Source organism: Lepidochelys kempii, chromosome 3 (assembly GCF_965140265.1).
Source record: "Lepidochelys kempii isolate rLepKem1 chromosome 3, rLepKem1.hap2, whole genome shotgun sequence".
NCBI classification, from domain to species: Eukaryota; Metazoa; Chordata; order Testudines; family Cheloniidae; genus Lepidochelys; species Lepidochelys kempii.
The window spans coordinates 8,051,107-8,069,274 of NC_133258.1; the positions used below are offsets into that span (position 1 = coordinate 8,051,107).

An 18,168-nucleotide genomic window follows, 5' to 3' on the forward strand; every position below is an offset into this window, starting at 1 on the left:
ATACTACACTGCACACAGCACTGAGCATTCATAGCTATTTGTTTTCTTTAAATCTTGAAACACCAAGATGCTTTCAAATAGGCTGTATAAACTGAACAATTCACAAGCTAAGATAATGATAGTATAACTGAACATAGGTGGTAAACAAAAGGAGATACAGTGTAATTTATCACTAACATGGAAGCTAATGCACCACAAACATTTAATCACGTTTTTTACACTTGGGTAGTAACAGAAAGGAAGAAGTTGGCTCAGTATTGAGGATGTGACAATAGCGTTTATTGAATGCGTCTAGAACTCACCATACAAACTAGTTTGTTCTCCTGTATGTCGTTCTCTCTTGAACAGTCTGTGCAATCATCACCTCCTACAATTCTCTCCCCAATCGCTCCACTCACTCGCACAACTTCAACATGAAGACGACCTGACACCTAATGAAAAAAAGGTAGGTGGGAAAGATTATCAGATGTCACCAAACAATGGTTTCAAACCTTTTCAGGTAGCTATGCTAATGCACTGCTATGTTATGAGAATACCTAATCTGTCACTATGGGACCTCTTCTTCCCTCCTCTGCTTCCCTTCTATTGTTTTGTCCCATTCACTTATCTTGTTTTAGACTGCAAGCTCTTTGCGGAAAGGACAGTCTTCTTATGAGCTTGTACAGAACCTACCACAGTGGAGCCTCAATCCCATTTGGGACCTCTGAGCATTACCATTAGCAAGGTATTACTTTGGCTGTACCCAATTGCCTCCCATTCATTTTTGACTGCTCTACCTGGAACTGGAGCTTACTTGACTTCATATCCATCATTATTATGAGACTGGGGTTTGTAGCTGCCCAAGTAACACACAGGTGCATCATTAAGATACCAGAGGGAGGAGGGAGAAGGTAAAGGACTAGCCACTCGATCCTGAAATATCATTAGTAACATGTACCAGTGGCTGGGGAGCACCTTTAGTACAATACTGAAAAGCCCTAATGACTTCCATTAAACAGCTAAAAATTATGATGTACAGGAACGACAAACCTCTCCCTTCTGATTGATGATAGGAACAGCATACTGCAGCTTCACATCATAAAACAGGGACTCAAGAAAAACATTGGCCACTCCGATGAGACTATGGTTTTCTTGTTCATCATAGAATGGATCAGCTCGTCTGAAGTAAGACCTAGTTAACTTGAATCAAATTCAAAATAATGTAAAAACTAAGTTGATAATATAATGTCATTTTCACAGCACTGATGAACTGGCGAGGTTTCACAGGTTTTTGTTCTCTTCCTCTATAGTAAAAAGGAAAGGAGTACTTGTGGCACCTTAGAGACTAACAAATTTATTTGAGCATAAGCTTTCGTGAGCTACAGCTCACTTCATCGGATGCATTCAGTGGAAAATACAGTGGAGAGATTTTATATACACAGAGAACATGAAACAATGGGTGTTACCATACACACTGTAACGAGAGTGATCAGGTAAGGTGAGCTACTACCAGCAGGAGAGAAAAAAAAAAAACTTTTGTAGTGATAATCAAGGTAGGCCATTTCCAGCAGTTGACAAGAACATGTGAGGAACAGTAGGGGGGATGGGGGAAATAAACATGGGGAAATAGTTTTACTTTGCGTAATGACACATCCACTCCCAGTCTTTATTCAAGCCTAATTTAATGGTGTCCAGTTTGCAAATTAATTCCAATTCAGCAGTCTCTCGGAGTCTGTTCTTGAAGTTTTTCTGTTGAAGAATTGCCACTTTTAGGTCTGTAATCGAGTGACCAGAGAGACTGAAGTGTTCTCCAACTGGTTTTTGAATGTTATAATTCTTGACGTCTGATTTGTGTCCATTTATTCTTTTACATAGAGACTGTCCGGTTTGGCCAATGTACATGGCAGAGGGGCATTGCTGGCACATGATGGCATATATCACATAGGTAGATGTGCAGGTGAACGAGCCTCTGATAGTGTAGTTGATGTGATTAGGCCCTATGATGGTATCCCCTCAATAGATATGTGGACACAGTTGGCAATGGCCTTCGTTGCAAGGATAGGTTCCTGGGTTAGTGGTTCTGTTGTGTGGTTGCTGGTATTTGCTTCAGGTTGGGGGGCTGTCTGTAGGCAAGGACTGGCCTGTCTCCCAAGATCTGTGAGAGTGATGGGTCATCCTTCAGGATAGGTTGTAGATCCTTGATGATGCACTGGAGAGGTTTTAGTTGGGGGCTGAAGGTGATGGCTAGTGGCATTCTGTTATTTTCTTTGTTGGGCCTGTTGTGTAGTAGGTGACTTCTGGGTAATGTTCTGGCTCTGTCAATCTGTTTCTTCACTTCAGCCTGTGGCTATTGTAGTTGTAAGAATGCTTCATAGAGATCTTGTAGGTGTTTGTCTCTGTCTGAGGGGTTGGAGCAAATGCGGTTGTATTGTAGAGCTTGGCTGTAGACAATGGACCGTGTGGTCTGGTCTGGATGACAGCTGGAGGCATGTAGGTAAGTATAGCCGTCAGTAGGTTTCCGGTGTAGGGCTGTGGTTTTGCGGCCATCACTTAGTAGCACCGTAGTGTCCAGGAAGTGGATCTCTTGTGTGGATTGGTCCAGGCTGAGGTTGATGGTGGGATGGAAATTGTTGAAATCATGGTGGAATTCCTCAAGGGCTTCTTTTCCATGGGTCCAGATGATGGAAGATGTCATCAGTGTAGCGCAAGTAGAGTAGGGGCATCAGGGGACGAGAGCTGAGGAAGCGTTGTTCTAAGTCAGCCATAAAAATGTTGGCATACTGTTCCTGACGGCTTGTAGTCCATCTCTGTATGGAATGTTGGTGTAGAGGGCTTCTACATCCATAGTGGCTAGAACGGTGTTTTCAGGAAGATCACTGACGGACTGTAGTTTCCTCAGGAAGTCAGTGGTGTCTCAAAGATAGCTAGGAGTGCTGGTAGCGTAGGGCCTGAGGAGGGAAGTCTACATAGCCAGACAATCCTGCTGTCAGGGTGCCAATGCCTGAGATGATGGGGCGTCCAGCATCTCCAGGTTTATGGATCTTGGGGAGCAGATAGAATACCCCTGCTTGGGGTTCTAGGGGTGTGTCTGTGGGGTTTGTTCTTGTGCTTTTTCAGGGAGTTTCTTGAGCAGATGGTGTAGTTTCTTCTGGTAACCCTCAGTGGGATCAGAGGGTAATGGCTTGAGGAATGTGGTGTTGGAGAGCTGCCTAGCAGCCTCTTGTTCATATTCCGACTTATTCATGATGACGACAGCACCTCCTTTGTCAGCCTTTTTGATTATGGTGTCAGAGATGTTTCTGAGGCTGTGGATGGCATTATGTTCTGTACGGCTGAGGTTATGGGGCAATTGATGCTGCTTTCCCACAATTTAGGCCTGTAAACGCTGACTCCTGCTGGTAACAGCTCACCTTACCTGATCACTCTCATTACAGTGTGTATGGTAACACGCATTGTTTCATGTTTTCTGTGTATATAAAATCTCCCCACTGTACTACTGCTTTAAACAAAATCTAATTGACAAACTTTCTTCCACTCTAGCGGGAAAAGAGGCAAACAAAACTTTTAAGGATGGCTAGGTTTATACGTACTATTACAGTAGAAAAAACTATCCTATAGTTTGCTGATCCACATGCCTTATACTGCATCCAATGAAGTGAGCTGTAGCTCACGAAAGCTTACGCTCAAATAAATTTGTTAGTCTCTAAGGTGCCACAAGTACTCCTTTCCTTTTTGCGGATACAGACTTACACGGCTGCTACTCTGAAACCCTCCTCTAGAGTGTCTGACATAGGCAAGAAATTAAAATTGAGCAGAGTGATCCGAACCACCACGGTAACTGTCAGGGCAAGTCTACAGTCCAAATCTGCAGCTGTGCTGCTGTACTGCTTCAGGTGAAGACGCTCTAAGTTGATGGGAGAGAGGTCTCCCGTAGGCTTAATAATTCCAACTCCACGAAAGACGGTAGCTATGTGCCCACTGACATAGTGCTGTCTACACCGACGCATAGGATTGGTATAACTATCTTGTTCAGTGGTGTGGATTATTCACACCCCTGAGCAATGTAGTTATATCAAAGTAATTTTGTAGTATAGACCAGGGCTTACAGTAAGATAAATTTGGGGCCTATCTTCAGCCAGGTTATATTAACCATTTTAAATTCACACTATTCAAAAGTTGACCAGGAGCACAACTCTTGTTCTCTCTACTTAGCTTCTCTCCTTGTAATCCTAGTTCTTCTAGGATCCACTGTCAAATCACAAGTGGAAAGAAATATGAAATTGATAAGATACAGCAGGTTAACGAAATATTAAAGAACTTTCAGAGTCTCTGTTCAGTACTAGAAATAAGCAAAGGTTTCAAGATAAGTGGCAACTTTTTGCCAACCCTCCTTACACCCAATAGTTTCCCCTTTTTTTTTTTTTTAAACATAACATTATCACCACATTACTGGTCTCTCCCCCCCATTTGTACTTACTGGGTCGTCCTCCTCGCACTCCTGCCACTCTTGATAAAGATCCCTCATATCTATCAGCCGGTTTTCCAATTTCTCCAGTGACCAGATCTGTTTGCCTTTCCCTTTCCTTCTCACCTGAATAGCAGGCTCACTAAGAACTGCACCTCGCTGCAGAAATAAAACCATTAGAGAAGACGGCCTGAGTAAGGAATCCATGTCATGACAACTGGCACACAGTTAAACAGAAAGTAACTTTTTGATTTAAAAAAAATATCTAGTTTAAGCAGCCAAATTTGGAATAGTATAATCCAAGTCCAACTGTCAACATAGCATGGCCATGTCCTGTTAAACTGCCATATTTATCCCAACAACAATGGCAGAGATCTTCATAGATCCCTTCCTTTACAAAAGTGTTGCAAGGATGAATATTTAAGCATTTCATGAAGAGCCTCAAATGAAAGGGGCTGCAAATTCAAAGTAAGTTTATTACCATCTACAGTGTCCAAACTCATGCAGTTGCATAATCATTTCCTTCCTTTTATTTATTTCCTCATAACTTTTTATTAAGGCAAAATTACAATAACATGTTTAACACAGAATCATAAAAATGTAGGGCTGAAAGGTCCCTTGCGAAGTTATGAAGTCCCGCCACCTGTCCTGAGGCAGGACCAAGCAAACCTAGACCATCCCTAACAGGTGTTCTAACCCAGAGGTTCTCAAAATGAGGGGCAGATTCCCCCACCGTGTGTGTGTGAGTGTGAGAGAGAGAGAGACGCTTTAGGGGGAACAAACAACCTTACTGCGCACATTTTACCCACAGCAATGAATTACTAGCAAAGCTGATTCCTCCAGACATATCGGGTCCTCAGATGGCGCTGTACATTTGACTCTAGATGGTGCTGTGGATTTTGATAAATTTCTGTTAAACTTTCACAGCATTATACAAAGTCATTGCCATCTGTACGTTAATCCATTTGCTACGACGCAGTGTGCACATTTAATTGTAAGCACTGAGCACAATCACAGTTTTGCTTTTGCTCTTATTTCAATGGATAGTTGGCTCTGTTTGAATCAATGCCTGCCTTACTGTTTTTAATATGTAGTGAGAGTTGCATGTTGATTTCTTTTTTAACTGTATTTGTACCTGTGTGGCGGGAGGGGGGCGCAAACTACAACAGACACAAAGAAGCGGGGTGCAATCAAATATGTTTGAGAACCACTGTTCTAACCTGTTCTTAAAAACCTCCAATGACAGGGATTCCACAACCTCACTTGGAAGCCTATTCCAGAACTTAACTACCCTTATGGTTTGTAAGTTTTTCATAATATCGAACCTGCATCTCCCTTGTTGCAATTAAGCAGATTACTTCTTGTCCTATCTTTAGTGGACATGGAAAACTGATCATAGTTCTCTTTATAGCAGCCCTTAACATATTTGAAGACTTATCAGGTCCATCTCCTCCCACCATCTTCATCAAGTCTAAACATACCTAGGTTTTTTTTAACCTTTCCTCACAGGTTTTCTAAACCTTTTATCTTTTTTGTTGCTCTCCTTTGGACTCCCTCTCCAATTTCCCACATCTTTGCTGAAGTCTGGCACTCGAACTGGACACAGCACTCCATCTGAGGCTTACCAATGTCGAGCAGAACAGGACAATTGCCTCCTGGATCTTACATACAACACTCTTGTTAATACAACCCAGAATAATACTAGCCTTTTTTGCAACTGCACCACACTGTTGACTCATATTCAATTTGTGATCCACTATAACCCCCCAATCCTTACCACGTAGCCAGTTATTCCCCATTTTGTAGATGTGTATTTGACTTTTCCTTCTTAAGTGAAAAACTTTGTACTTGTCTTTATTGAATTTCATCTTGTTGATTTCAGACCAATTCTTCAATTTGTGACAGTCATGTTCCATTCTAATCCTGTTCTCCAAAAGTGCTTGTAACCCCATCCAGCTTGCAAATTTTATAAGCATACTTTTTACATTATCCAAGCCATTGATGAAAATATTGACTAGTACTGGACCTAGGAACGGCTCCTGGGAGACCTCACTAGATAAACTCTCCCAGTTTGACAACACACGATTGATAAATAATCTGAGCACAGTCTTTCAGACAGTTGTGCTCCTGCCCTATAGGAATTTCATCTCGACCATATTTCCCTAGTTTGCTTATGAGACTGCCATGTGGGACTGTGTCAAATGCCCTACTCAAATCAAGATACATCACGTCTGTTGCTTCCCCGCTATCCACCAGGCAAGTAACAATGTCAAAGAAGGAAATTAGGTTGGTTTGGCATGAATTGTTCTTGACAAATCCATGTTAGCTATTCCTTATAACACTATTATCATTTAGTGCTTACAAACTGTTTAATGATTTATTAAGGTCCAGGTATCAAAGTTAGGCTGACTGGTGGATAATTTCCCAGGGTCCTCTTTGTTCCACTTTTCTTAGATAGATATTACATTTGCCCTTCTCCAGTCCTCTGAGACCTCACTGTTCCATCCATTCTTGAAGATCACTGCTAACAGTTCTGAGATTGCTTCAGCTAGAACCTTAAGTACCCTAGAATAAACTTAATCAGGAACGGCCAACTTGACTACATCTAGCTTATCTAAATATTCTTTAACCTGTTCTCTCCCTATTTTGGTTTATACTCCTTCCCCCTTGTTGTTAATATATAGTTGTTAATATAATACTTGGGTTGAGTATCTGGTTACCATTAACCTTTTTAGTGAAAACTGAAGCAAAATGCGCATTAAACACCTCAGCCTTCTTGATCAGTTATTGGCTTTCCTTCTCCACTAAGTTGGGGACCTACATTTTCATAGTCTTTCTCTTGTTCTTAACGTACTTATAAAGCCTCTTCTTCTTGCCTTTTACGTCCATTGCAACATGTAACTCAATTTGTGCCTTAGCCTCTCTCATTTTGTTCCTACATGCTTGTGCTATTCTTTTGTAAAATATCTACATTACTTATTCATTATTACACCTATATAATTAGTGAGGATCGGGCTATTCTTTTCTACCACATGGCTTGCTGGCTGGGAAGCTGTCCTCCTCTGAGTATGTTAAGAAGAGTAAGCAAATTTCTCAATACCCATGCTCTTTTCAGTGCTTCTCTTGTGTACATGCTTGGTGTAAAAATTCCACCATTACAAGGACAGTTCATATTTTATTATACCACAATTCCCTGGGAGGAGTGGTCACATTTTTTCAGTAACGTGCAATACAAAGTCTAGCTGTTAACAATAAAAAAGAAATTAATGTTTCCTTCGTATTTTTAAGCCTATTGAAAGATTACCTTTATAGACAAAAAACTCTACGTATATAAGGCTGAGTTCTGAAGTGACTAATAAAAATTCCAAGTGTCGGTCGAAACGTATCCTTTACTGGACTCTTGTTGTCCTAAATTCTTATGATCTGGTCAACATAAGTGTGCATAGTTCCATGATTAAGACACTAGCCTGGGACATGGGAAACCAGGGTTCAATTCCCTGCTCTGACACATGCTTCTGTGTGACCTTAGACAAGTCACTTAAGTCTCTCTGTGCCTCACTTACCAATCTATAAAATGGGGATAACAGAACTTCCCTACTTCACAGGGATGTTGTGGTAAGTATGTTAAAGATTCTGAGTTGCTCAGATATTATGGTGATGGGGGCCAGATAAGTACATGAGAGAGATATGATTTACCCTACAGAGAATAATAATGATGGCAAGTATGAAATAGCAAAATATGAAGCAGCAAGAGGTATAAATTGAAATTTTAAATTATACCTTTGGCTTTCTTGGCTTTTGTCATCTTACGTGAAATGTAACCGCACAGTGAAGCCCTTTAATGAACAGCCACAAAAAGGAAATGCTACTTTTATGGCCACTATATCAGGTGATCACAACGTAATGGGATTAACATGGAGGGACTCCCATATTACTGGCAGTTGGGTCAAATGACCATGGTTAGCAGGCAAACTTAAGAGCATGTTTCATTGTTTTTAAAAGTTTATCCTTGGTGTTTTTAAACTCTGGCATTATTGCTGTAGAAACTGATTTTAAACTAATGCATTATGAAATACTATTTTTTTAGGCAAAATGGAATTTTAGCACCAGGCAACATGAGGGTGAATTTTGTTCTAGTTGAGAGAACTTGCATCGCATCACATCACATTTCCATAAACTAGCATATTTCCATACTTTCATGTAATCAGATACAACAAACATGCTACATGCTCTTCCAACATCACCATTCACAAGTGTGAACATGGGGCAAATTATCTGAATCATTAGAGCCATTGGATCACAATGTGAAGTGCGCCACGAGGCAACCTTTTATTGAACAATGATTAAGCTCAGTGAGCTGCTGCCTCACCTTTCTGTTAGCATTAAGGCTTGAAGCTGGGATCTGCAGAGTGACCTGATACTCCGTGCTCTTGTCCAATTCCTCTGAGATGAAACTGGCTTCTCTCACACACAAATTAGCTTTAACAATTTGCTCTCTCAGCTTCCTCAGGCTGTGGTTCAACATTTCTTCTCTTTTAAAGGGGGGGAAAGAAAAAGAGGACAACCAATAAATTGTTTTAGTGAGGAAACTTCTAACTAGACTTCTAGTAGAACACACAGGACCGTAAGGCTGATCACTGCCAGGTAGGTAGGGCATTCATAGGAATCAATATCCAAAGTAACTGATTTTAAAATAGAAAGATTAGCTAAATGCCAACTTGGTCTTTTTGAAAAAAGATATTTGAAATTTTTAAGAATTTAGTAAAAACAACAAGGATTCCTTGTAGCACCTTAGAGACTAACAAATTTATTTGGACATAAGCTTTCGTGGGCTCTGAAACCTATGAATTCATTGAATACAAAAGTTGCCAGGCTGCCAAGTCCAAAGACCCAAAGACCTCCCCCTTATCCATAGAACAGGCAGCACCTGTGTGAGCTATTCCGCACCTTTCCCACCCCAGAAGTGGAAGAACTGCATTAAGATGAAAGGATAATTCAGTCTCCATGATCCAGTCAATATTTGTTCTCCGAGAAGAGTGTATCAGTTAGTGCCTACTGTGATACGGAGACCTCTTCACAGGGATCTATGCTGACACCAAATTCCTTCTACACAAGCCACCAAATTATTATGAGATGGTCACAACTGATCTGGGCTGGATTTGAACCTGTGATCTAGAGATGAAATGCTCCAGCCTTCATTTCAATACTTATTTTTTCAAAAAATGTTTCTTTGGCAGTGTAAGTTAACAGGGGTGGGTGGGTGGGTGGGTGTGTGGGTGGGTGTGTGTGGGGGTGTGTGTGGGGGTGTGTGTGTCTTCTGCCTAACCCTCTGCTTTAGGCAAAGCATCACTTTCACCATAAGGCTGCTGTTACTGCCAGAAACACTGTCAGTGATTCTGTTATGACAGGAGGCAGAAGTCCTGAGCACCTTCACTGGGATTTTCTAAGAAGCGGAAGGAGGATCCCTCTTATGGACCCAAATGAATTACTCCACTAGAGCCAGCGACCAACTCCCACAGTCTTGTAGGGACTGTGGGACAATCCTCCCTTCATTTAGTGCTATTCTATTCCCCATCCTAGGACTGCTCAGGTCATATAGATGAACATGAGTGGAAGAAATGCAGTGGCTATAAGAGTAGGTTTGCAGCCTCTGAAAGAAGGTGTTGCTTCCATGGGGGACAATCTTTGGATACTGTTGTTATAGCAGGGATGGTCAAACCATGGCTCGTGAGCTGCATGCAGCTCTTTTACAGTTAAAGTGCAGCTTGCAGAGCTCTCCATGCCCCTCTTCCCCAATCTCCAGTCTGGGTGGGAGGAGCTCAGAGCTTCTGCCCTGTGCCGGGGAAACGGGGGTGGGGGGGTGGGGGGCTTCAGCCCTGCGGGAGGTTCCTGCCAGAACTTGGGACTTCAACCCCACAGGAAGTGCCTGTCGGGGCTTGGGACTTCAGCTGCGAAGCCCCAAGCCCTGGCAGGTGCTCTCCACAGAGCTGAAGCCCCAAGCCCCTGCTCCCTGCACAGCAGAAGCCCCGAGCCTGGGCAGGCACCTCCCGCAGAGCAGAAGCCCCGGTACCCACCTCCCCTGAGGGACAGAAGCCCCTAGCCCCACCGCAGGGTTGAAGCTGAGCCCCAGCAGGCATGACCCCGGGACTCAAGCCCCAGCAGGTGTGCCCGGCTCTCAAATTTCTGAAGATTATCCTATGCGGCTCAGAGAATCAGTCCACCCCTGTGCTATAGTTTATAGAGGAGTCCATAAACTTCCCCCAATCTCCCATTCTTCACTTCAAATTAAAATGGATGAGCCATTTGAGAATACACTGTAGATAGTATTCCTGAATGACTAGATAAGGTGACAAAATAGTTTTTTTCCACCTTTATTTTCTAGGACTTGTTAGAACAAAATGCATGGTCTGATAATCTTTACACTGACATTTCCTCTTGGCTGATGGCATCCCCACAACATTGTTGCTTCTCTGCAGGGCTCTTCTTGGGAGCCAAGGACATGCGTTGTAGTCAAATGCATCTTAAATCTATAAGAGACTTCGCTGGCATTAGAAGACTGCAAGGCTGATCACCACTGCTTGAGAAATGCTGTATATTCTCATCACCCACCTCTCTTCCGCCCACTGGCGTAAGCGCTGCTGAGCACTGGGTGAGTGGGAGGAGAACCTGTCCATGCTGCGGAAGTGTTGTTTCTCTGGAGACAACCGCCTTCGCAACTGCTCTAGTTCGTGCTCGTACATTAGCCGCTGCCGCTCCAGTGCGGATTGCTTCTCCTCTTCGTACTGCTGTTCCACGCTCTGCAAGATTGACTGCATCGGGTCTAAACCGGTGTTGAAAATAAAGAAGCTAGTATTGAAGTATTTGGACACTCACTGAGTGCAGAGCTATTAGAGGGAAGCACTGATCCAGTGAACAGGGCACAGAGTTTGGGACTAAGGGGACCTGGATTGTATTCCATGAGTTTATCTCATGATCTTGAACAAGTTACCACTTTTCTATGGCTCAGTCCTCATCTATAAAATAGGGATACTGCTAGTTTTCTGCCTTTGTAAAGCCCTCAGATCAATGGATGAAGTGTACTCTAAAGATTAAAAATAACTAGAAGAGATGAACTATTACATTTTGTCAAAGTATACAAAACCAATTGTTATTTTGTTCTATAGTTTAGCATTAGAAATCAGAGAGGGATAGGTAGGTGACCTAATGGAAGTTAGAGATGGACAAGGTCAGGTTGAATCAATTCCCCTCACCTTTGCAAAGTGGGACACCTTTGGCAGCTATATAAGGCTACTGAAACCAAAAAACTTGACTTCAGAGTCAGTTGCAGGATCAGAGAGTACAAAGCTCTGCCCAAACACCTCAATGCTAGACCATGATATCCCCAATGTTCTAGTTCTGGGTCTCGCCTGAACAGAAACTGTGAATTCTAACAAGTTTTGTAGGGTTTTTTTCCCTTCAAGGGTAAAGTGACTAAGAGAAGAAAGTGTATTCAGTAGGAAGCTAGAAAGGAAAATGATTCCTGGGTTACAAGGTACTCAGGATGTAATCCTATTCCCTGCTTGTATTCTAATATATCTGCTGCCTCTTACCATTGCCACTGAGTGCCTTCATGATAACTTCCATTTGGGCATATTCATAGCTGAAGTTCATTTCACTGGATACTTCACTGGAATTGTCTCCATCTATATCTAGCTGCTCGACACTGTTGCTGCACCCCAGAGAGTTGTCTTGCTCTTCATCCTCCTGCTCTACTTTCTTTTTCTTTTTTGGCAAACTCAATCTTTAAAAAAAAGAAAAGAAAAAACAATGTCTAACAAACAAACAATTTTTATCCCCTGCCTCTGTAATAAAACTTGCTTTTAGAGGATTCTTAAAATGAAGGCAAGTCCCCACAACCCACAGATTTTCCTTTTAAAATATTGTGTGGATGAAGGTGGTGCCCTCCTCAGTAGAGTCAAAATAAAGGTTTCAAAGCATCCTAACCGGGACCACTATATCAGACTGGAAGTACAACTGCCCTTCTCTCCTCTCCTTCAGATACAGCTATTTATACCAGATGGACACCTATCTATTCATAGATTCTAAAGCCAGAAGCGACCATTGTTATCCTCTAGACCTGGGGTTCCCAAACTTGGTTAGCGGCTTGTTCAGGGTAAGCCCCTGGTGGGCTGCGAGATGCTTCGTTTACCTGAGCGTCCACAGAGACGGCCGCTTGCAGTTCCCAGTAGCCGCGGTTCGGCGTTCCTGGCCAATGGGGGCTGTGGCAAGCGGTGGCCCGGTCCACGCCGCTTCCGCAGCTCCCATTGGCCGGGAATGGTGAACTGGACGCTCAGGTAAACAAAGTGTCTTGTGGCCCGCCAGGGGCTTACCCCAAACAAGCCGCGAACCACTTTTGGGAACCCCTGCTCTAGACTAACCTTCTGTAGAACACAGGCCAGAGAATTTTCCCATAACAATTCTGAGAGCATACCTTTTAAAAAAAAAATCCATGTTACACCTTTCTCTGCTAGATTGTTGAGTCCATTATTAAATATTTGTTCCCTATGTAAATACTTACAGACTGTAATCAAGTCACTCCTTAACCCTGTCTTTCTTAGCTAAATAGACTGAGCTCCTTGAGTCTATAACTATATAAGGCATGTTTTCTAATCCTTTAATTATTCTCATGGCTCTTCTCTGAACCCTTTCCAATTTATCAACACCCTTCTTGAAGTGTGGGCACCAGAACTGGACACAGTATTCCAACAGCAGTTACACCAGTGCATATACAGAAGTAATATAATCTCTCTACTCCTGCTCTAGATTTCCTTATTTATGTATCCAGGATCACATTAGCTCTTTTGGCCACAGTGTCATACTGGGAGTCTGTATTCATCTGATAATCCACTGATTATCTATGCCCCTAGGCACCTCTGACAGCATTTAACAATACAGATATAATTTACAACTCCATGAATTTCATCAACCCTCTCACGCATTAATCAACAAACTGCCTGGTGACATTGAAGTTATTCCCCTCTTCTTCCTCCTTCACAAGCCTCCCTCTTTCCAAAAGGGAAGGAGAATAATTAGGTTTTATAGCATGCCCTAGAGGTCAAAAGATTTGGGCGATTTCAGACCAAGGGTGGAAAGCGAGTTACAAAGATGAGAGGCCCTTCCCAGAGAACACTTGCCAGCAGTCATCACTTTTCTTTTTTTAAACAGAGGGAACTCCATTCTGAGGGTCTCCAATGATCAGAACTGTAGCAGTATGCCAGGGAGCATGGTGGTCTTTCGGGTAGGTAAGTCCCATGTCACTTAGGAAATTATAAATCAATCACGTTAAACTCCATTCCAGAAACCAAGAGGCAGACACTGCAGATAAGCGTAATATGCTCACAATGAGACATACTGTTTACCAAGGATGCTTCAGAATTCCACACCAACATCAGCTTTCAGAAAAATGTGAACTGTAGCCCCAAATACAGTGCACTGTAGTAATCTAATCTGGAGGTGACAAAGGTGTTAATGATGGTAGTATAGTCCACAACAAAATGGGCCACAACCTCCTGGAAATACATAAATTAAAATCATCCTCAGCACATTACAACCAAGCCAAGACTGTGCGCAGAGGCTATGACAATGGGCATTCAAAAACATCCTCTAGCCAGCATTGCCTCTACAAACCCATAGAACGGGCAGCATATGATCCATCTGCATCTTGAGAGCTCGGGTAGAGGCCCAAAATTATTCTTTGTGCTAAAAGCTAAAGCAAAACTGGCTCAAGGTCATAACTGGATTAAGACCTTCTATACCTGAAGAAGTGGTTGTTTCCCCACAGTATTCTGTCTCCATGGTGTAGCTGCGTAGGACCCACAACAGCAGAACCATTTACAAATGTTCTGTGAGGAAAAGAAGAAGAAAACCTAATACAAATACATCCAGATAGGTTCTGTTTTTTAGAATAGTTTGTTTCATTCTCTCAGTTAGTTTGGGGGAGGAAAGCAGGTTTGAGGATTACAAATTAATAAGCAAGCATGTGTCCTGTAACTTAGCACTGGTTCACCAATTTCTGAACTGATTTAAACTCTCATTTAAGCTCCATAATATTTAGTATTTTTTAAACACAAACTGTACTTGAAGAGCATTATTGAAAACAAATCTATTGGGCCTAAAAAAAGTGTATGGCTTTGAATATAGCCCATTGGAAGGAAACACAGCTATTTTTACTTTGTTTAGAAATACAGGGAGAACAAATGTACACCATGTAAAGAAAAAGTTGGAGATCTTGGCTATATGCATGGTTTACTGGAGACATCATCAACTCCAGTTTTATGGTTCATACTGGTAAAAACTACACTTTTATACTGTTTATTTCTAAAATAGACCAAGCTCCTAGGCCTGCACATACAGAACCTCGATAAAGTACAGGAATTTCATGCCCATTATGTGTTCATCACCACATTATATGGAACATTAAGCTTTTGTTAGAAACCCCAAACGTGCATGGAATTTTGTGGTTTGTTGGAATGTAGCATTTACTTTCCAAGTACCATTACTTAATCGGATAACATAGCACAGTGGTCCCCAATCTTTCTGTGGGAATAGCACATTCCTATTCCCAACAGACTGTGGCGGGTGCCAAACACTCTGCCGCCGAAATGCCACCGAGAAGCGGCAGCGGAAAGAAGCCTCGCCGCCGAAATGCCGCTGAGAAATGGCAAAGCTTCTCAGCTGCATTTTGGCAGCGCGGTGTCAATTGCCCCGGCGGGCGCCATTGCCCCCTGACATAACATATGAACAGTTTTTATAGAAGATTAGTTCATATGTTGACACTCACAGCTAAATTTAGACATGTGCAAATAAATTAGCACGTGTTTGCTGAAACTATAATTTACTTCTGTATCATCATTAAGAAAAAAGACACACGTACCCCAGATATTCTGTTTGAAATCTAATCCAATAAGACCCAGAACTGGAAGAGCAAGGATGCTATATATTAGGAATGAGATGCACTGACAGAGCTGTTCAGGGGGAACACAGCAAGCTCATTATTAAAATCTAAACAGAAGCCAAGTAGCATTTTATCTTGAGATGAAGTGAAGAAGCTTATTTAGAAATCATCTTCAGGCACCATTCACCCTAACGTATTTGCTAAAATTAAAGGTATGGGGCTGACTTTACAATATTTTGTAACATTACCGAGTATTTTTCTGAGGTGTTAGCATAACCTGTCCTTCTGAGGGTATTTCTATCACACAGTGTTCAGGAAGAATTCCCATTCCACATAACTGGATATCTTGGGAGTCATCTGACCCTATTAACGTGTGCTCCTGTGGAAGAATCCAATTCAGATGTTAGTAACAGGTAGCAGACATTTCCTTCTGATTACTCTATAGTGAGTGCACACCTCGCACCCTTACCTCCTACCCTTCGGAATGCCTACTCCCTTAATTACTGAAGTTTTGAAAGCTACTTATAGTAATCTTTAAAAAAGGGGAAGGAGACATTAGGACTAGAAGCAATCAGAGAAATGAAACTGAACTGATTTATAAGTGACATTTGTAATAATAAATTTTAGATTGACCTAGACCTTCACGGCAAAGAGTGAAAAAGGCCCACACTTCGGAATCCTTTAGCAATTGAGAAGTGCTATGCTGAGCTACATCTACACTACACACCAGCAGCAGCGTGTAGCATACGTGTAGCCAAATGCTGCAGTGGAAAGCAAGCTGCATCCACACTACAGTGTGTAACTACATGTGCCCGGGAAAGGCTCTGGCAGTGGAAAGCCAGACAGGAATGGCTCACTCTTTCCCTGCTGCCGCCATCCCCCTCCCCGGCCAGAGCTTTTTCCTGTTGCAGGGAAAGGCTCCAGGAACAGGGATCTGGGAGAACCCTGCCCCGCTGCCAGAGTCTTCCCCTACTTACATAAATATCCCCATCCTTCAGGTGTTCCTTTACTTGCCTAAGCCATGCCTCGCCAGCTACAACGTTATTTATGTCCTTGCTAGGGTAGCTACAGGGGTGTGTACTCTCACTGCATGCTTCTTTTGGCAGCACGTAGATGTACCTTCAATGTAAAGAAGTGACAGTAGCAGTGGTAAGAGGCTAACAAGGGACTACTAGTTAAGAACAGATACTGGTAGCATAACAGACCACTTACAATGTGCCGCAAGTTGTATGTGGCACTAGTCGACATGTAGAATACCCAGAACAATTGGGCACAGCTTCTCTTTTACACCTAGAATAGAGCTCTCCACCAACCAAAGGGAGCTCTAGACAGTGCTGCCCAGCTCTTGCAGAGCTCAGATGTTTCAGCACAAAAGAGGCTGAAGAGGACTGCTAGACTGACAAAAGGGAGCTGGCTCTGAGATTCGGTGGATCCACACTCTGATCATCTTCAGGAAAACCTGCAAAAAACCTTCCTCTTTGAAAAAGCCTTTTCTCCACAACAATGACACAAAACTGAAACCCCATTCTACTCAGAAATCCAAAATCACCCAAAAAGAAAGTCTGAAACAAATCAATCTGAAATTTAAAAAAAAAAAAAATCTAAAAAATAACTTTTCACCCCAAAGTGGGAGTCGTCGAGCAGGACATAGCTGCTAAATTTGATTTTTAGTGACTATAAACAGTAGTGAGAAGCAAACCACAACTCTAAGATAGATAGTTCTGGTTCTATCTGAAAGGGAATTCCAAAAACATTGAGTATTATTTTTACTAGTTTCCCCATCCTACACCACATAACAATGAGTGCATTTTGCACAGGGACTGAGATCATCCTTCTGAATGTGCTTTGTCATTAATGTATTCTTGTTATGTATTCACATTAAGCAACAAAGAAATCACCACAGTCTCAATAGCTGTCAGAGTTGAGGCTGACTTAGCCGTATGAATCAGAATCCAGACACCTACATACAAGATGCCTGGAAATGCTTTGACTCCTCTCCAAAAATCCTGAATCAGCTCTTTTGTTGTTTATTAATGGTTATAAGGGGCAGTGATGAATAAGGGTTTTTTCTTTTGTTTTAATTCTTTGGGTAGCGGTTTGCTCTGTGATATACAATGACTGATCTAAAAAGAAGACAACATACATCTCCTAAGAGAGGCAGCATAAAACCACTTTTAGCCCAAATGCTAATCATGTGGCTGCCCCAAGACAAATTACTCCACTTCAGTGGGAGGGAAATCATTAACAACCAACAATGTGAGAACTTTGGCACTTGAACTTAACATTAAATTGCTGCTCTACTCTGAAAAGTGACTTAAAACTGCAGCATAGATTCCATTTGCCACTCTGCCTCCAGACCAAACCTGCTCAATTTACAAACTAGTCCAGACTTAAGCTGGGTTCGTTCTTTTGCACCCAACACCAATAATATGGAATTCTACCATCAGAAGTTGCACTTCACCAGAATAGATGAGCTGGAATAGAACCCAGCCCTCTCCCCAGAGCCATATTGATTCTGCAGTGGTAACAGAAGTAAAAAACTAATTTTAGAAGTCAGTAGATATAACTGTGAACATACATGGAGAAGCAAACTGATTTAGTAAGATGCCCCAAGTTTTGCATAATCACTTTTCTGAGTAAAGCTACATAACAAGAGCTGTAAAGGCCAGACAACTGCTTGCAAAAAGGAAAATTTCTAAGGATACAAAATGCTACTATGACACATTTACATTGCTTTCTGGTTCTCTGTAACAGTAAAGATGACCTGCAATTTAAAAAAAGCTGTATTTGG

The 18,168-nt window shown here is 42.1% G+C and overlaps 1 protein-coding gene across 5 annotated transcripts in view; it reads right to left on the reverse strand.

Annotated features, from left to right (window-relative positions):
- The window catches only part of KIF13B (kinesin family member 13B), a 207,138-nt gene that overhangs the window by 73,252 nt on the left and 115,718 nt on the right, over window positions 1–18,168 (reverse strand). For all 5 annotated transcript variants that reach the window (XM_073335651.1, XM_073335650.1, XM_073335648.1 and 2 more), the window contains 8 exons: window positions 15,626–15,756; window positions 14,239–14,325; window positions 12,034–12,224; window positions 11,054–11,264; window positions 8,814–8,976; window positions 4,457–4,603; window positions 1,030–1,179; window positions 303–431 (listed from right to left, as the gene is read on the reverse strand). In XM_073335651.1, coding sequence (XP_073191752.1) covers window positions 303–431; window positions 1,030–1,179; window positions 4,457–4,603; window positions 8,814–8,976; window positions 11,054–11,264; window positions 12,034–12,224; window positions 14,239–14,325; window positions 15,626–15,756 — 1,209 coding nt within the window. The remainder of the gene's footprint in view (window positions 1–302; window positions 432–1,029; window positions 1,180–4,456; window positions 4,604–8,813; window positions 8,977–11,053; window positions 11,265–12,033; window positions 12,225–14,238; window positions 14,326–15,625; window positions 15,757–18,168) is intronic.